The 17,038-nt window shown below is 42.7% G+C and overlaps 1 protein-coding gene across 4 annotated transcripts in view; it reads left to right on the forward strand.

The window, feature by feature from the left end:
- Positions 1–3,246: 3,246 nt before the first annotated feature.
- LOC311152740 (charged multivesicular body protein 3) overlaps positions 3,247–17,038 on the forward strand; it is a 33,938-nt gene continuing 20,146 nt past the window's right edge. Inside the window, exons 1-3 of one of the 4 annotated variants that reach the window (XM_084204049.1) lie at positions 3,247–3,887; positions 5,966–6,105; positions 15,519–15,634. In XM_084204049.1, the coding sequence (XP_084060175.1) occupies positions 3,662–3,887; positions 5,966–6,105; positions 15,519–15,634 (482 nt within the window). In that variant the 5' untranslated portion in view covers positions 3,247–3,661. Of the gene's footprint in view, positions 3,888–4,655; positions 4,682–5,965; positions 6,106–15,518; positions 15,635–17,038 lie in introns of those variants that run through there. The other 3 variants (XM_084204050.1, XM_084204052.1, XM_084204053.1) reach the window with 3 other exon arrangements.

The raw sequence follows: 17,038 nt of genomic DNA on the forward strand, positions 1-17,038 counted from the left end.
GAACATCTGATTTAAAATTCCTCTGCACACAACACAGCAATGTCTGGGCTGCTGCAGTCTTGCTTTGAGACTCTCATGGAAGCTTCTGTTATTTATTCAATATCAATTACAGAGGAGGCACAAGTTTCCTATCGAACCTAAAACATGTCAAGATGCACCCATGTTGATAGAGAGGCGCATCAAGAATTTCTGTGTTGGTGAATTCCCAGAAATTCACAGAATTGTAGAATATCCTGAGTTGCAAGGAACCCGCAAGGATCATCGAGGTCCAGTTCCTGTCATCAAAGTAAATTGTATTGCAGAGTTACCTCTTGGGAAAACTGTCTTCCAGGTTGTTTGAATATTATTTTGCTGAGCTGTTATCTTGATAAACTCATTAAAAAATGGTGTGATGTTAACATGGTAAAGGATTGAATTAAGATGTTTAATCCCCTGTTTTATGGTTAATCCTCTGTTTTACTGATTTCAAAATGACAATACTTTTCTTATGTTCCCCCCAGAAGTCTGGAAAGTGGATTATTGTCTGTATTCCCAGGCTGCACAGTCAGCAACTGCCCGTAGGAGAGGATGGGGGAGGAGAGGGAATCCTTGCCATTTACCAAGGGAAGCAGATAAAAAGACTGCAGATTTAGCTGTATGACAAGGAAAGGTGGCTGTCCCAGTTCTCAGGATTTCAGCCCATTAGCTCCTAAATTATAGTAATTTTTTTTTTTGCTGCTAAAATTATTTAAAAGCAAATCCTTGCTTTGAGCTTTTGTTGAAAGGTGGAATTTATATTCTCCATTCTCTTCACATTTGTAATATTTGCTTTGTGAGCATAGGACTGATTGACTGATGACTGTTTAATGATGTTAATTAAGTAGTGTTAACCCTGGGGTCTTTAAAAATGCCAGTGTGTGTCATCTTTGTGTTCAGCCCCAATGAATTTCACTTCACTCTTAAGATATTTAGATTTTCCAGATAATTAAAACTCCCTGAAAGATTGTTTGCAGGTGACAAGTAAAAGACATTCTGAGCTGCAACTGGAAACCAAATGACAGCTACATCTAGAAAATGGAACATTTTCTGGTAGGGTCAGCTTAGTGCATCAGGGATGCAGAGGTGGGGAGGGAGGAGAGGATCAGAGAGCCTGGGGGAGGCACTGGATCCATTTAGGTTTGCTCTGCCAGACCTTTGGTTAACTCCTCAGCTGCAGTTCTTGGTTGTATCCTCCCCAATCCAGGTGCTTCAGTGTTGGCAGCTGCTCTGTTTCGGGTTGTTTTGGGGGGTTTTGAATACTGGCTTGAAATATTCCTGAAACGACTCCAGGGCTTTGAGTTCTGGCAGATGATTGGCTTTGTCTCTGCAGGGGCCTCATTGAGCTCAGACCACGAGCACTCGGAAATGACACGCTGGTGACAGCCTCCCCAGCAGTTGGTGTTGCAAATAGTTCAGCTGTGAGCGTAGATGAGTAATTGTTGTGAGGTGTCTTCCTGCCAGGGGAAGCCAGGGCACCCCGAAGAAATTACAGGGGAGAATCAAAGGAAACTCCTGGAGTAGGGTTTGAGGTGTTCATATAAAACAAAGAAACAAAACCCAATACAAACCAAACAAAAAAACCCACCCCAACCCAACAATGTTTTAAGTAAAGTTAAATATAGCAAGTCCTTTTTCAAACTCCTACCCATCACTTCACAGGGGTGGGAGTTACTTCACACTCACTTGAAACAAAAGGTAGAGAAATTAGGCAAAAGTGGCAAAAGAAAAAAAAAAGCTTCATAAAGCTTCTGGAAAAGAACCCTATTCCTGGGGCACTCCAGGGCTCAGAGCCTGCCTGAGGCCCTCTGGCAGGTGATGGGAAATGTTTTATTGGCTGTCCCCTGGCTCCACCAGCTGCAGGGACAAAGCCACTCCCTTGGCTTTTGCCAAGGGCAAAGGATTCATCTTCCCGATGCTTTGACACCTGCTCATTAGGGAGATGGGCCCTGGCTGCGGCAGGGCAAGTTTCCCAGGCTGCAGTGGCTGGGAAGGAGAGAGCAGCACCTGGTTCTGTGAGCCCCTGCTCTGGGCTGTGCCTCTGGGACCTTCTGTCCCACCTGGTTCTGTGAGCCCCTACTCCGGGCTGTGCCTCTGGCAACTTCTGTCCCACCTGGACCTGCCACCTGGGACTTGCTGCAAACCCAGCAGAGCCGCTGAAATCCTTTTGTATTTAACAGAGTAGCATCAGCAGATACAAGGTTTGCAGTCCACTTTCATCTTTTCCAGATAAAAATGTTGAAGAATAAAGTTGTATATGACTCCCAGTGGAAGGGCACAACACTTACCAGCCCATAAGAGCTTTGTGAGTGGCTACATCTGCAATCCCTCCACTCTTCTCCTTTTAAGAACCAAAAGGAGCCCATTCCTGAAGAGCACAGTGTCCCGAATTTTCTTCTGCAAGAGGCTGTGTTGGCCATGTCACAGAACGAGCTGAACATGGATTGTTGAGTTTTTTTCCTTTAAAAATCATACCAACATGTTGAAAAACCTTTAAATGTGTTTTAAAAGCTCTGAGGAGTACAATGCTTTTTTCCAGATCAATATTAGTGTGCCTTTTTGAAAATGGATAGTACAGAATTACAGCATGTACACTCTGGGGGGTTCTCAGTGTTTTTAAATTTAAACTGTGCTATTTTTGTGCTCATCTGTATGAGCTGCCAATTTTCATGCAAATTATGGATTCTTAAAATAACTGAATATACAGAAGCACTGTTGAGTTTCTTTCAGAGGAGAGCCTTCATCTCAACGCAGTAGCTTGATTTTAGTAGGTTTTTTGTAGCAGGCTAAATTGTATCTTTGCAGGCCAACACTTCTTGTACAGCCTGGCGTGGCTCTTCGAAGACCCACTTCAGCAGGGATCCACGCTGTGCTCCAAAATGCTTCCAGTGTAAGCCCAGCCCCAACTTAAACCCTTGTCCGAAGTCGGGGTGCAGCTTAGGTTTGCCTTTGGCTGTCGCTTCGGCACAAGCTCCCAGCAGCCGAGTGCCGAGGCCAAGCCGCAGAGTCCGAGTTCCGAGCCGCGCAGATGAATCTCACTGAGGAATTTTGGAATTTGCTTTCGCGCCAGCCGAGGGCTGGGAGCGGAGCTGGCGTGCGGGAATGAGGAGCGGAGGGATCATCCCTACACCCAGCAGCCCGAACCCAAATCAACTGTGTCCACTAAGCTGCCCGAAAACTGCCCGAACTGATCGGCCCTGCAAATACCGGCCCCCAGTTCTGGCTCTGTAAATATTTTTCTTTTAATGAAAAGCGTCGGCCGAGTCGGGTCCTGCCCTGTCCCTCCCCGATATCCAAGGTATTTATATATTATTTTTCTCGCGGCAAAGCGCAGCCGCAGGGTCCAAAGTTGCAGCCGGGGACAGGGACGCGACGGCCCCCCGAGCCCGGTGGTGCGGGGTCGGGCCGCAGTGCTGAATCACGGCGGGGGGGAAGGGGAAAGGGAACAGGGGGAAAAGGGGAAGGGGGAAAAGGGGCAGGGGGGCGGTGCCGGCTGCTCACGTCACTGTTATGTCTCCGCGGCTCCGCCGGGGCGGGGACAGCGGCAGCGGCGGGCGGGAGGCGGGGGGGCCGCGGCCCCGCTCCCCTGACAGCCCCCGCTCCCCTCCCTCCCCAGCCCGGCCTCCGGCTCGGCGCTCCCGGGAAGATGTGGGTGAAGCTGTGCTGCTTGCTGCTCTACTTCCTGGCGCTCTTCGTGCTGGCCCGGGTGTTCGAGGCCGTGGCGTGGTACGAGAGCGGCTTCCTCGCCACGCAGCTGGTGGACCCGGTGGCGCTGAGCTTCAGGAAGCTGCGGACCATCCTGGAGTGCCGCGGGCTGGGGCACTCGGGGCTGCCCGAGAAGAAGGATGTGCGGGAGCTGGTGGAGAAGTCAGGTACGCGGAGCTGCCCCGTGCCCCGGGGGGACGGACGGAGGTCAGTGCCCGGCCACCTCCGCCTGGGCTCCGGCCGCCCTTGGATGGAGACGCGGGCGCCGCTTCCCTCGGCAGGGCGGGTTTGGGGAGCGAGCTGGCTCCCCCACCAAGGGGCTCCATGGAGGGAGCCCGGGGACCTCGGGGGGCGACGGTCACAGCCCGGCGGCGGTGTGAGCCCGAGCGGGTGAAAGGCCTGCGCTGGACGGGGCAGCAGCAGCGGCCCTTCCCGGCCCGGCCCTCCCCTCCCCTTCCCCGGGAGTTCCGCTGCGGGCGGTCGGGTCAGTGCGGGTGGCACAGATGCGACCCAATGTCGTCCGCCGTGAAAAACGAGGAGGAGAGACTCCAAATAGCTGCAGTAGGCTACTGTTTACAGCTGGGGCCAGCTTGTTTCCGTGTATTCCCAGCCGTTTGCTGGGTTTATTACAGGTACGGTTATCAAGATGGGCCCCAAGCAAAACGATGATTTCATAGCTGAGAAGCACAAGGGATGGGTACCCAGGGTTGAGATGGTTTTATACAAGGGGAGCAGAACTAGTTCCTGCATACAAAAATGAGCTCGGAAAAAGGCAGGGAAGTAAGGAGAACCAGGTGAAGGAGATGGACTTCTCGGGGCTGATGAAGAGCAGTGGAGATGGAAGAATGGCTGAAGTGTCCTGAAAGTAAGGATGCTGCCTGGAGCAGCCGGAGGGAGCTGGCCCCGAGGACTGGGAGATGGGGCTGATGTAATAGCTGTGGTGCCAGCCAAGCAGGAAAATGTGAGTAGTTGCTTTTAAATCAATGATGGAAGGGCTGGTGATCCCAGTGAGAGAAAAATCCCAGCAGTCAGGTTAGGCAGTGAGGGTCTCTAATATCTGGACAGAGAGGGAGAGGGATTTGTATGGATGTAGTGCCTGCCATATAACCTTAAAAATGCTGGTTTAAATAATTGATATTTAAATCTGGGCATTTAAATCTATTTTGCTGTTACTGTTCATTGTTTATTTATGTTTTTATGTTGTTTATTGGCTTTGCTGCTCCAACAGCAAAAAGCATTAGGCACTTTCACTTTTGTTTCCAATCACTTTCACTCCTTGGCTGTCAGGTACTTTCATGATGTCATGCTGTTTGGGTTGCATATGCTTCAAGGAAGTGTTTAGCTCCAAACAAGCTGTATTAACCAACTTCTTCAAATGTCATGGAAACACTTCTCATACCAGCAGGCTTTGCAGCATTTTTCTGTGGTTGCGTTTTGGTTTTTTTTTTCCCCTCTAAATTTTATGAATATTTTTGCAAACCCCTAAAGGGTTTCAGCTGTTGCACTTATTTTTATATTTTTAAGGAAACTGGTTTTGGACAAGACTTCATTTCTTAAAGCTTAGTAGATTAGTTACTAGAATGCAGGTTGTCATTAACAGTGTTTGTAATGATTGTGAAACAAAACACGAGAAGGAAATGAGATTAAGAAGGAAACATAATCAGATGATTTTACCGTGAGCTCTTTATGTCGCTGCATTTGGAGTTCATGGGAACTTTTCCCAACTGTGCAAACAAAAGCCAACAGCTAAATTATTCTGCCCAAGACTTTTACTAGCAACAGGCCCCCAAACATTGGGTTTTGGTCCAGAATTAATGATTGAAATTCTGGAAGTCTGTTTGAATTATCCGTGTTAAGAAATTGCTTGCTGCAAAATCGCAATCCTGTGAAATGAAAGCAAAGATGTATCGGCTAAAATTGCTCTCAGCCACTGGATGTTGTTATTTGCAGAGAATGAGCCTTAAAAGATGTTCTTTTATTCCTTTGTGTGCTCATGCATGCGTGGTGCATCTGTGTAATCAGAAACAGAGCATTCATTGCATTCATTTGACTGAAGTCAAATTGTTCACAGTCACGTCACCAAAGATAGAATTAGAGTAACAACTTAAGGTTTAGCTACCTTTGTACTGAAAAGGCTCTCTGAGCAACCATGCAAATATAGTTAGTTAAACTGTTACTAGAATTCATGAAGTAATCTTTCTCCAGTGCTATTTTAATTGAATTTCTCCAATTGTCTCTTTTTTAGGAGACCTCATGGAAGGAGAGCTTTATTCAGCTCTCAAGGAGGAAGAAGCCTCTGAATCAGTTTCCAGTACAAACTTCAGTGGTGAAATGCACTTCTATGAGCTCGTAGAAGACACAAAAGATGGGATCTGGCTGGTACAGGTATATAAATTTGACCTTTTGTTTTAATAGATATTGATCACACCCAAAATGTGTTTCAAAGGAGGAGCTTATGAGGGTAATTAACTAGTTGTAAAAATGTGTAACAGGGAGGTGGTGACAAAGATAAACTTCATCCAGGAGATGAGGAATAGAGAAATAAAACAAGAAAGGCTGGAAGTGCCAGAGTTCTTATACAGACAGGAAGAAAAAAAAAATGTTATTCTTTGGATTGCTTTTTGAAAAGTAGGCATTTTAGAACCAGAAAACAAGCAGAGGAGCACACACTGAAGTACACAGAGTATGCAAGTCCTTGGCCCTGGGTTTGTGAAAGCCTTGTGATGTGTGAAGTAGGTGCATTAGTACAGATGCTCCCAGCTGGCACAGGCTCCTGGTGCTGCCCTTCCCTTTGGTTGCATTGCATGCTCAGACCCAACCAGCTGAAGTTTCTGCTTGTCTAAGGGGCTTAGAGCACTTGTAAAATCTCTGTTGGCTCTTCACAAAGGCAGGAAGGATCTTAGTCTGCCAGCTTCCCAGACTAGCAGGCTGCTTCTGCAACATATTCCAGTGGCTTGAAGTTAACTTTCTCCCAAGCCTTTTGTGCCCAGCAGTTTTACAGTGTGTTTTCCAAGGGCTGCATGAGAACAAGAGATCATTTAGGAAAATAAAGACAGACTTTTTCCAATAGGATTCTGAAGCAATTAATCACCATTCCTGAGAACATAAGTAAACCTAGGCCAAAATGTAGAAGTTATTTTTCTATGTCAACTTCTCTGTTGACAAGAAGGTGTTTTTTAAGGCATAAGTTTTCTCCTAACAGCCACATTAGGTAGAATTCACACAGGTGAATTCCCCACCAGGCAATTAATTGTTCTGTTGACAGCTCCTACCTGGTTTGTCTGGTCTCACTTCAAGTTTTCTATTTAACAGGAAGTCATTAAATCTTCATCATCTATTTATTAGACCTGTACTGTCACTACATCAGATCTCATCCCAAAATAGACAAGAGGACAGATTCCCTTCAGACTTGGAGTGGCATTTGTGTTTTTGGGAATGATACATTTGGAATATATTGAATCCAAGTCTGAGGTTTAAATCATGCAGGAGGGTATTCTTCAAGCAGAGGGAGAGTGTTGAAAGGCAGTTTACATGTCCCCAAGCTAGCTGACAAATACAAGCATGAATATGCTGTGAAAAACCTTCCCTCCTCCCTGTGCAGATCAAAAGGGTGAAATATGATAGTTCTCTGTTGTCTCTTGCTTGCAGAATTTTATTTGTAATGGATTTTCCACTAGCATCCTAATAGCAGGTCAGATAGACTGTGTTTTGATATCTCCAGTGTGATGAATGTTGTCATCATTCTGGGAATATTTGCACAGCTATTCAGTTGGTCACAATAGCTGTGGAAAAAAAAAATTAGTGGAATTTACAGATTAATTTACTTGCTGAACACTATTTGTCTGTTTCCCTACAATAAAAACCACAAGAGATGTCGAATCTCTATTTTTCATTCTTGGTTTTTGAGTTTTCATCACTTGGAGTTTTCATTTGCTCCATTCCCCAGCACAACTCCTGTCTGGATAACTCCTGTGCTGGATTCTTCATGTCCTTTCACAGGTTTTCCCACTCTTCTTAGACCTCATCCCTGCAGAGCTGTTTTTTACCATCTCTTCCCAGATCTAGCTCTTGATTCCCTCCCTTGCCCATCCTCCTTTGCTGTTTGGAATCCTGTGGAAACTTTCCAGCTAATTAACCAGCTCAATGCTCATGCAGGGGAACGAGGATGGGTTTGGTGACCATGGCCAAGGTCAGAGATTCCCCTGCTCTGTTGCTGCTGGCTGGGAAGCAGAAAGGATCTCCAGGTCCTTTTCAGTATCCTGAGCCTTGAATCCCTGTTCTTGGGGGCTGCTGGAAAGGGGCAGAGGGAGAGGAGCAGTTCTTCCTCAGCTGGCACAGTGGCTGTTGCTTGAGTTGGTTTGAACACTCAAATGTTCAACACTCTCATGGTGTATGAGAGGACTGAGACTTTGGAGATGATTTTTATTTTCCAGTGCATGTAAATGAAGTTTCTGGTGTGGCACAGGCTGGGAGATTGCCATCGCTGTCTGCAGAGAACCAAAGGAAGAGAGAGGAAATAATTATTATTTCTTGATATGTTTGACAAAAATTGAGGTGCAAGTTTATAATTTAGAATCAGCAAGATGAGTTCCTTGAAGAAAGTCAAAGTCAGTACACAAGGAATCAGTGTTTTGTGGCTTTGTTTCTTTATTTTCTGGAAATCCACATGCAAAGCATCTTGGTCCAGTGGTAATTTGTTTACCAGTTCACAGCTCCTGTGTGGTGCTTCCATAGAGCCACAGACAGCAGCATGTTCTTTCTCCTATTAGCTCATGATCTCATCACCTTTCCTTTTATGCCATTCTTCTTGCTTGCCAGCTGCTGTTGTGCACTTCTTGGCTGGCAAGGAGGGTAAATTTTAGTTTCTGGAGCTGCTTCTCTCGTTGGTTAGGGGAATTATATGTAACATTCTTACTTTCCCAGGCTCTGGTTAGTCTCTAGAAGCCTGTCACATCCAACAGTATTGTAGTCATTATGGCTTTTGAAAATTATCTACAGAAAAAAATCCTCTCTGAATGAAGTTAAAAACTAAATGAATGTATGTTTTTATTTTAAAGGTCTCTACTATAACATAGTGGCAGAGAGCAGTAAAGGGAAATTTTCTTCTTGGCATTGAAGTACAAGGACAGACATTTTGATTGTGTCTGGTAGAGCTGCAAAGGCCATTATTATGGATATAAAATTCTGCAGTCTGTTCTGCATCTCAGTTTGTAGTTCAAGTGGTGTAGTCACAGGGCAAGGCATGTGCCTGTAGCATTTTGGTGGTGATGGTTTGTTTGTTCTTCCTTTTGCTTGCATGTAGGATGAGTGATTTTCATATTTATTTGCATTCTGAATTTTGCCAGGTGATCAGCTCTTCTTGCTAAAAAGAAACAAAGCAGAAACACTCAATTCTTTCAAAATACATAATTCAGTATTTGTGTCTTTTCCAATAGCCCTTCAGGATCATTTACCACAGGATATCTGATTTTGAGTTTCAGTTTTCTTCTTGAGAGGCTTCATATTCAATCAAGGGTGCAGAATACCATCAGCTGGAATGGATTAGTCCTTGTAGTACCTGTGTGTGTGTGTTAACTCATTGCAGAAGCTCATTTATTCTCAATCTCTGACTTAACTGACAGCATAACTGACTGTCCAAATCAGTGCATAGGTCACCTCACCTCCCTGGAGAAACTGCACATAATTTTGAGGTGGTTAATTTTTGTGTGCTGTGATGGATGTAGTCCTTGCCTATTTGGATGTGATTTTTCACAATCTCTTTCTTGGAAAAGAAAGGCAAAAAATCTCCAGATATCTGCAGTCCATATGGATGGATTCTGAATGAGTTGTGAATTCTTAGGAAAGAGAGTCTAAGTGGAAATTCAGTTCCATTAACACATTGTCAGATAATAAACAGAAAGTGAGATGTCTCAGAATTAATAGAAGTGTAGACATTCATGTAGAAACTTATTGACATTATCTGGAATAAGTGAGCTTTTTTCCAAGCTTCTAATAAGTATATTACAAGTCCATTTATAATTAATTGTATTTTTACATCTCTTTTATATATAGAAGCAGAGTTTGCAGCCTAACTGTTGATGAAAAAGGCTTCTATGACTAGAGTTTTTGAACCTTTTTATCTTTGTGGACCACTAAAAATCTTCCAGGTCATGCATGGAATCTTTACAGTAATATTGAGTTTCCTCTGCTCATTTACCCTTTGCAGTTGCTGTGCAAGAGTGCATAGTTTTCTCAAACTGGAAACCACTGAACCAGACAGACAATTCTCATGTTCATACAACCTTACCAGTTCATTAAATGAGTTACAAAGAAGTTTTGTCTTTGGCAAAACTACACAGGCTTTTTCCAATTGAAATGTCTGTATTCCTTATGTGAAGAGTGACTTTCTGAGGCTGGCTGAGGACTGACTGCTCCTGAGAGAACCACCTGGATGTGTGTGTGTGCAGCAGGGAATGGTGTCTCTTGCTTAATGGGCTTTGTCCTTCCTGATGGTGTGAAGTTTGTCACAGTGCCCTAGTGCCCAGAGTTGAGGAGCACTTGGAGTCGTTGTCTTTGTGGCTGAGATGTAAAACCAAGTTGTCACTATTACTGTGTATTTGAAATTGTGTGCTGTTGGTATGAGCAGGTGTGCCTGACACTTGCTGTCCCAGATAGAATTGGTAAAAATAATGAGAGCTGGAGCACATGAGGTGTTTGTTCTGCTTTTGCCCCTCTCTGACTCATTGTCATGCCGTGTGATATTCGAACACTTTCAGTTGTGAGCGAGCTTCAAAACTTCCTGAGAATGAATCTTGTTCCTCTGACCTGCTTTGAGATCTCTGTGTACCTGTCTGAAAGAAATGGAACAAAATCTGATTTAAATGCACAGAAAACTGGATAATGCTCAAGTGAGGTCATTATCATGTCATGCTCAAGTACTTCAGGGGTACCAGAGAAGGAGTCTGTCTTTGCATATTGCATTGCTACAGCAAACTCTAACATCAGTTGGGCTTCCTCAAGCCTCTTCCATTTCAGCTCTATTTTTACTTGTATTTTAAGAATCTATGTTTCATAAAGTAATCTTTAAAATGGTTAATGATACTTGGAAATTAAGGAGCAGCTGGATCTGTGATGGTTATAAAGTAGCTATTGCAATATTGATGCACCTTCCCAATACACTTTGGGTTTGGATTAGGCAAGAGAGGCAAAGTGCCTTGCTGACTTAGTCCTCTTTTTCCAAGTGTTTGTATCTTTCTGGCTCTGGGATATTTGCTCTTTAAGTCTGTTCTTTAATGTCATAACTATGACTACTTCAACATATAGATAAAAATATTTCTATTTTTCTAATTACTTTCTTGATTGAACTCTTTGAGGGTAATTCTGTGTAATTCAGTGTCATGAGAACTCTTCCAATGCAAAAACTTTCTATTCAATTGTCTTCTGAAATCATCAGAATCTCAGCATTTACAGTATTACAGAGATGGTGATTCAGACCCTGCTGATCCTCTGGCCTGGGTTAGGTGTGGGTTAGGGAGCAGATCCACTCTGTGGTGTGAACTTGTTAAATAGCAGGGTTACTGTGATCCTGTTGGATTCCCTTAGCCCATTAAGGTGATTAATAGATTAATTGAGTTACCCTCATTGTCTTACTTGTCACTCTGACATGTGATATGTCACAGATTGTGAACATAGCTAATAATAAGTAAAGCTGAGAGGGTTTGTGCTTCTCCAGACGTGGTGTTTGTTTCCCATCTGTGTTAGCTGATCTCTTAAAAGGTATCTTCTCCTAGGAGCTTGGACTTTATTTCTGTAACATTAAATAGTGTGTGATTGAAAGGGACCTTTCTGATGAGCTAGTTCAGCTTTCTGCTAGACTGTAGAATATGTGTTTAGAAAATATTTTGCTTTTCTCTTACAGTGTAAATTGTTCAAATACTCCTGTTGACTGTTTTCTTCTTGGAAATGTGTGTCTGACTTCCGGCTTGGGTGTATTCAGGGCTAATTTGTTCCTATTGGGCATAAATTGACATTGCCCTTTAGTTTCACAGTGTCCTGATGTCAACCACACTCCTCCCAGTAAGTGAGGTCAATCAACCAGTTTGTTTTGTCAGGTCTGATATACCCTGGGCTTTGCTTGTTTTGCAGCCAGTTCCTATCGATGGCTGGTGTTTCCTTGTGGAGCAGCTGATAGCCCCGAGCGTTTGCTCCCGTTGCTGTTTCTAACTGATGAACTCCCCAAGTGTCCTGTTCATTACTGAATTCAATTTCATGTGTGACACTCTGCATTACAAGATTTGTGCAGCTCTTCCTGCATGGTGTTGTAATCCTCTTTCCCACATAGATGTGCTTCCCAGTTTTATGTCTTCTACAAATGGCTTTGGGAGACTTCAGGTTCCCACAGGAAGGGCATTAATGGGAATATATGCTGAACTGAGCTCTAAGGTAAATCTATTAAATCTGTTAGCACCTTCCTGGCATTTTGATGTCTTTTTGCTGTAGCCAATTTCTTGCTCATTTTTAAACTTTCTTTTTCTTTCACTCACTAGAAAAGCCTAGCTGTAGCTCTCATGTAATTTTTCCATGTGGCATAATACATGATACACTACCAAACTACAAACAGGGTACTACTTTCCCTTTTTCTCTTGAAATTCAGTTCTTTTCCTTCAGGGAATGTTTCTGTCAATCAAGAATGATACATGTTTAGTAGTTGCATGCTGGAAAGAGGTGGACAATGCAACTGTCTCTGCACCTCTAAAACTTCTACAGTTTTGCATCCTATTAAAATCAGCCTGGTGGGATTTTTTTTTTTTTTCATTTGCTCTTAACTATAGCTGTTTCTTAACTATAGCTATTCATTTGCTCTTAACTAAACCTGTTACTGTCCTGTCAAAATGTGAATTGGTCTGACAGGGGGTTGCAAGAAGTTTTCACAGGTTCACCTGTGATCCTGTGTGCTTGTGCTACAGTTCTAGGATGGAGATATCCTGCTGGCTCTGATTTAGGTGCATTAAGTTATTTGAGTCCTGCTTTCACCTTCAGGTGATGTAGTTTCTTCCCATAAATTTGCTAACTGGTCCATGGCCAGCCACCTCTCCCTTTCACTGAAAATTGAGTCACTGTATTAATTTAACTATAAAAAGAAAATTATCTTACATTTCTATCCTATCTTCATTGTTTGGTGATCCTGCTGCTTCTCCCCCTCTTCTGCTCTTATTCATATGACTGAAAAACCTTTTGGTACAGCTTGTAACAGTCTTTGTGTGGCCTAACTTGAATAGCTCATTTTTCCTTACTTTTTTCCCCTTGCATATCTTTCTTTGATAGCTCTTCCTTTTGACCTTTATTTCAATCCTTGTAGATTGTCAAACTATTTCTAACCTCTCTTTGGAAGTGATTGCTAGGAAGAAGTGCAGGACTTGGCAACCTTTTTTTTTTTCTTACTTGAAATATAAAATCCTTATAGCTTTAACACCATGGGCTTGAAGAACTTCCAGGCCTCTTCCACATTCAAATTCCCAGTCTCCTCAGTCACAGGTTTTTAAGCTAAATTTCTTAACTTATCAAAATTCACACTTTTAAAATAAAATCTGTTACAAGTGTTTGCAGGTTATTTTTAATTTAAACTGAAGTACATTTTGATTGCTTAACCTGCAGTGTTTTCTTGGACTCCCTCATGCACAGAGGTGGTGACTGCTTTCCAAAAAACAAAGCCTTGCCTTGGCATGGTGAACTCCCAGTGCTGTAAGTGGGTGTTGTCTGCAAGGAGCAGCTGCAATGGACATGTTTATTTGGATTTTTTTTTCCATAATGACATAAAAAAGCACGAGCCCAAAATATTTTACAAAGCTTCAGTCTGCAAAACCATAGCAGAGATCCTCTATGTAGTTACAAAATACAGACTGCTACTTAGGTCATTGTTCTTCAGTATAAATAACTTTCTCCAGAAGGAAAGGCTTTTTCATAGGAAATGAATTAAGCTGGTGTTAAAATATAATGGTGTAAAATATAATGGTGACTGTATTTGCAACAAATTTTTGTCTTGACACTTAAAGCGAGTGGTGTGGTGCCAGGCAGAAGAAACAGTGAGCAGGATCTGTCCTCCTGCACACCTTAACATTCTCTCATCACTCTTTCACAACATGCACACAGTTTTGGAAGAAGCCAATCTCTGAGTAGTTGTACCAAAGAGTAATCCAGTCACCAAAGTTTTACTTCTGTGCTTACTAATAAAACATAGTGGTTCCTTGCCCTGTTGGATGCATTTATCATGCCATAGTAGCTCTGAGGATATTTTAAGGCTATTATGTGGCTTTAGGGTGTCTTTAGGAATTTGGTCTCCCTTGACTGAAGTGCATGAAAGGAAGAAATTTAAGATACCCAAAGCTTCAGTCACATTTGGCGATGTAATACAATAATACAGTAGATTTCCCAGCTGGTTGTCTCAGTGTGTGTTGGTTTTGATTTATCTAATCAAAAAGGCTTTTCTATATGATGTGTGTTTTAAGAATAACTTGAAGGATCCTTACCTAGATTTTCATCTCCAGTGTTGTTTAAACATTTTGGGCTTAGTGGAATAGGAATGTAGTCTGTGACTTCAGTTTGTTTCCCTATGTAGAGCATTCTGCTTGGTGAATTCTTCTATTTTAAGATTCTGTGAGGCTGCTACTTACCACAAAGCAGATAATATTTATGAGTCTCAAAGGCTGGACACGTTTTCTAGGTTGAATCTCAGCATGTCCACAGAGAACTGTTAATCATGGTGACAGCCCAACTTCCAGGGGCAAGCTGACATTTGAGGTTATTAAGTCAGAAAACGATTGGGATAAGTTTAATGGCGGGTAAACAAATATCTAACAAATGGAAGTTTCAATATTTAATTTAAAAATATATTTTAAGTGGCTGCCAGTAAGCCTGCAGAAGCATGTGAGTTGTTTCTAAAATAGAAAATGTGATGGCTTGTGGAATAGTGCATGATCAGTCGTGTCATTCAAAATTACCTGTCAGCTGGCAGCAGGCAGAGTTTTCTTCTCCTTGTGGTTTTTTTCCCCCTCCCTGTACAGATACAAGTCAGAGGATGAATGCTGCTTCTTTGTCATCTGTGTCAGTAGAAGCTTACAGTGAGGTAACCTGAAGTACAGCTTTAATATACTGGGTTAGAGCAAAGTAAACCTTGGGATATATCACAGCAAGGGATTGTCCTGAAATGGCAGGTGGGACACTGGAGTTGGTGGAACAGTCAAAGTTGCAGAGTGAGTCACAGGCAAAGCTGGAAGGAGTCAAGATCCTTAGGCATTATCTGGGAGTTTAATCAGTGGTTTCCACTGCTCAGGAATGGCTGTTGGCAGTTTAATCTGGTACCAGGTACATGCATTCCCACTCATTCTGCTTGCTCTGAGACAAGGTTTCTTTGGTGTGTTGTAAGTTCTGAGGGAGAATTGTAATAAAATGGTCTTTTTTTTTAATTACAAAGAAGAGGAACCTGCTGCACCCCTCTCCTTTCTCCCCCACTGTAAACTGGTTAATGATAGTTTTGTTATTTTACCGAAGTTCCTGTTTACTACCACTGATTTTAGTATCCTTACACGTACTTAACATGATGATGCACTTCTTTCTTTCTGCAGAGCCACATTTCTGTCTTAGTTCTTCACTCTCCAAAGACATTTACCATGACTCCCAGTTGTACATTCATACTCTGTGCCCTAAAAGAAGGGGAAGGACTATCAAGCATGACCAGCACTCTGTTTTCTTGAAACTTGCTCTTTATTTCAGGAACCAAGCTGATACTGTGATACTAAACTGGTCTTTCCTTTTGGCAATAGGTCATAGCAAACGACAGAAGCCCACTGGTGGGTAAAATCCACTGGGAGAAAATGGTGAAGAAAGTCTCGAGATTCGGCATACGTACTGGCACTTTTAACTGTTCCAGTGACCCCAGGTATATCCTTAAAGGATTATCTAAATCCCAAGAGTATCTTAAGGCTCAGCTGTGTTCTAGCAGCAGGGCTTGCTGTGTTGTAAAAGTAGCTGTGACAGAAGGTGGCTTTATTCATGTTTTTATCTCTCCTAAAGTCTGCTCAGAATGCTCCATTACATTATTTATCAGCTCTGCAGCTTCCTAAAGCGTCGTGTGGGAAATGCATGATTAGACTGTGGAGAGCATAATACAGCAGTGGAGAGGAATGAACAGAAGAGTTTGGCCTTCCAGTCTAGGCATTCAGGGAAAGGAACTGTGCTTGCTTAGGACAAAGCTGAATAGATCTGTTTTAGAGTAGTTATATCACCATCTGGAAGGGGAAAGCACAGGTTAGCATGAACCTTGCATACAGTGCCTGCCTTCCAGAATTACTGACAAATCCTGTTCCCTGACAAATGTATGTTTATATATAAACTGGCACACACCCTTGAACAACACACAGTGTGCTGTGCAAGAGTCACTGTGTTTGCATATGATTTCTAACCAGGAAGAAGAGCAGAGCCAAAGAAGCTAATAATAATTCTCTGCTGCTGTAAAAAGAGGCTTTTTTTAAACATTTTGTTGGAGGCGTTTGCTTTACATGACAGGAGACTTTGTCTAGAATTCCAGTGGCATATATGGATATGCACATCTTATGCAGCTTAAGTCCTAAATGTTTACAGAAATCTCAATGTTAATCATAAGAGGAAATTCTTAGGCTTTGTAGTGCTTATGCAAAATAATCTTGTATTTGAGCATCTTAAAAATTTGGCAGTGTTTCTCTTTGCATATCTCCTAAGTAGCCTTAATGTTCTGATCAAATACCATGTTTTAAATTAATTAATTTTTTTTAATATGAGAAATGTTTTATGGAGTAAACCTTTGTGAATAGTTTTCATCAGGTCGCAGCTGAAATTCAGAAAAATACTACATGCTGCAGTAATCAGGATACCTTTATTAGCAGGGTAATATCTTATGGCTCTTTCTAAAAACACTGCATTCAGATCCTGCCAAGGGGAGTTGTAATTGTCTAAATACATGTTGACAGAGCAAAACCACAAAGGAGCTAGGCAAGATGGCTGGTGAATGAGGCTGGTGGTCCCAATGTGCAGGGTTCTCAGACATTGCATGCCTGTTGGCTCTGTCATAGTTTGATTGTTGAAGCTTGTCAGATATTTTCTTAAAGGAGGACTAGATAATTTGGTGTAGTGATATTGATGGGAAAGATGCATGAGAGAAGGGATCTTGTGAGAGTTACTGTGCTCTGGACCATGACTCGGGGTTCAGCCATGAAGAGCCTTTTCTTTTAGTTATAGATTTGGGGTTCATCCCATCTGCCTGCCAGGCAGTGTGGGTATTTTTTTAGCCCAAATCATCCAGCACCAT

The sequence above is a fragment of the Fringilla coelebs genome (genome assembly GCF_963513975.1).
Source record: "Fringilla coelebs genome assembly, chromosome: 4".
In the NCBI taxonomy this organism is placed as follows: Eukaryota; Metazoa; Chordata; class Aves; order Passeriformes; family Fringillidae; genus Fringilla; species Fringilla coelebs.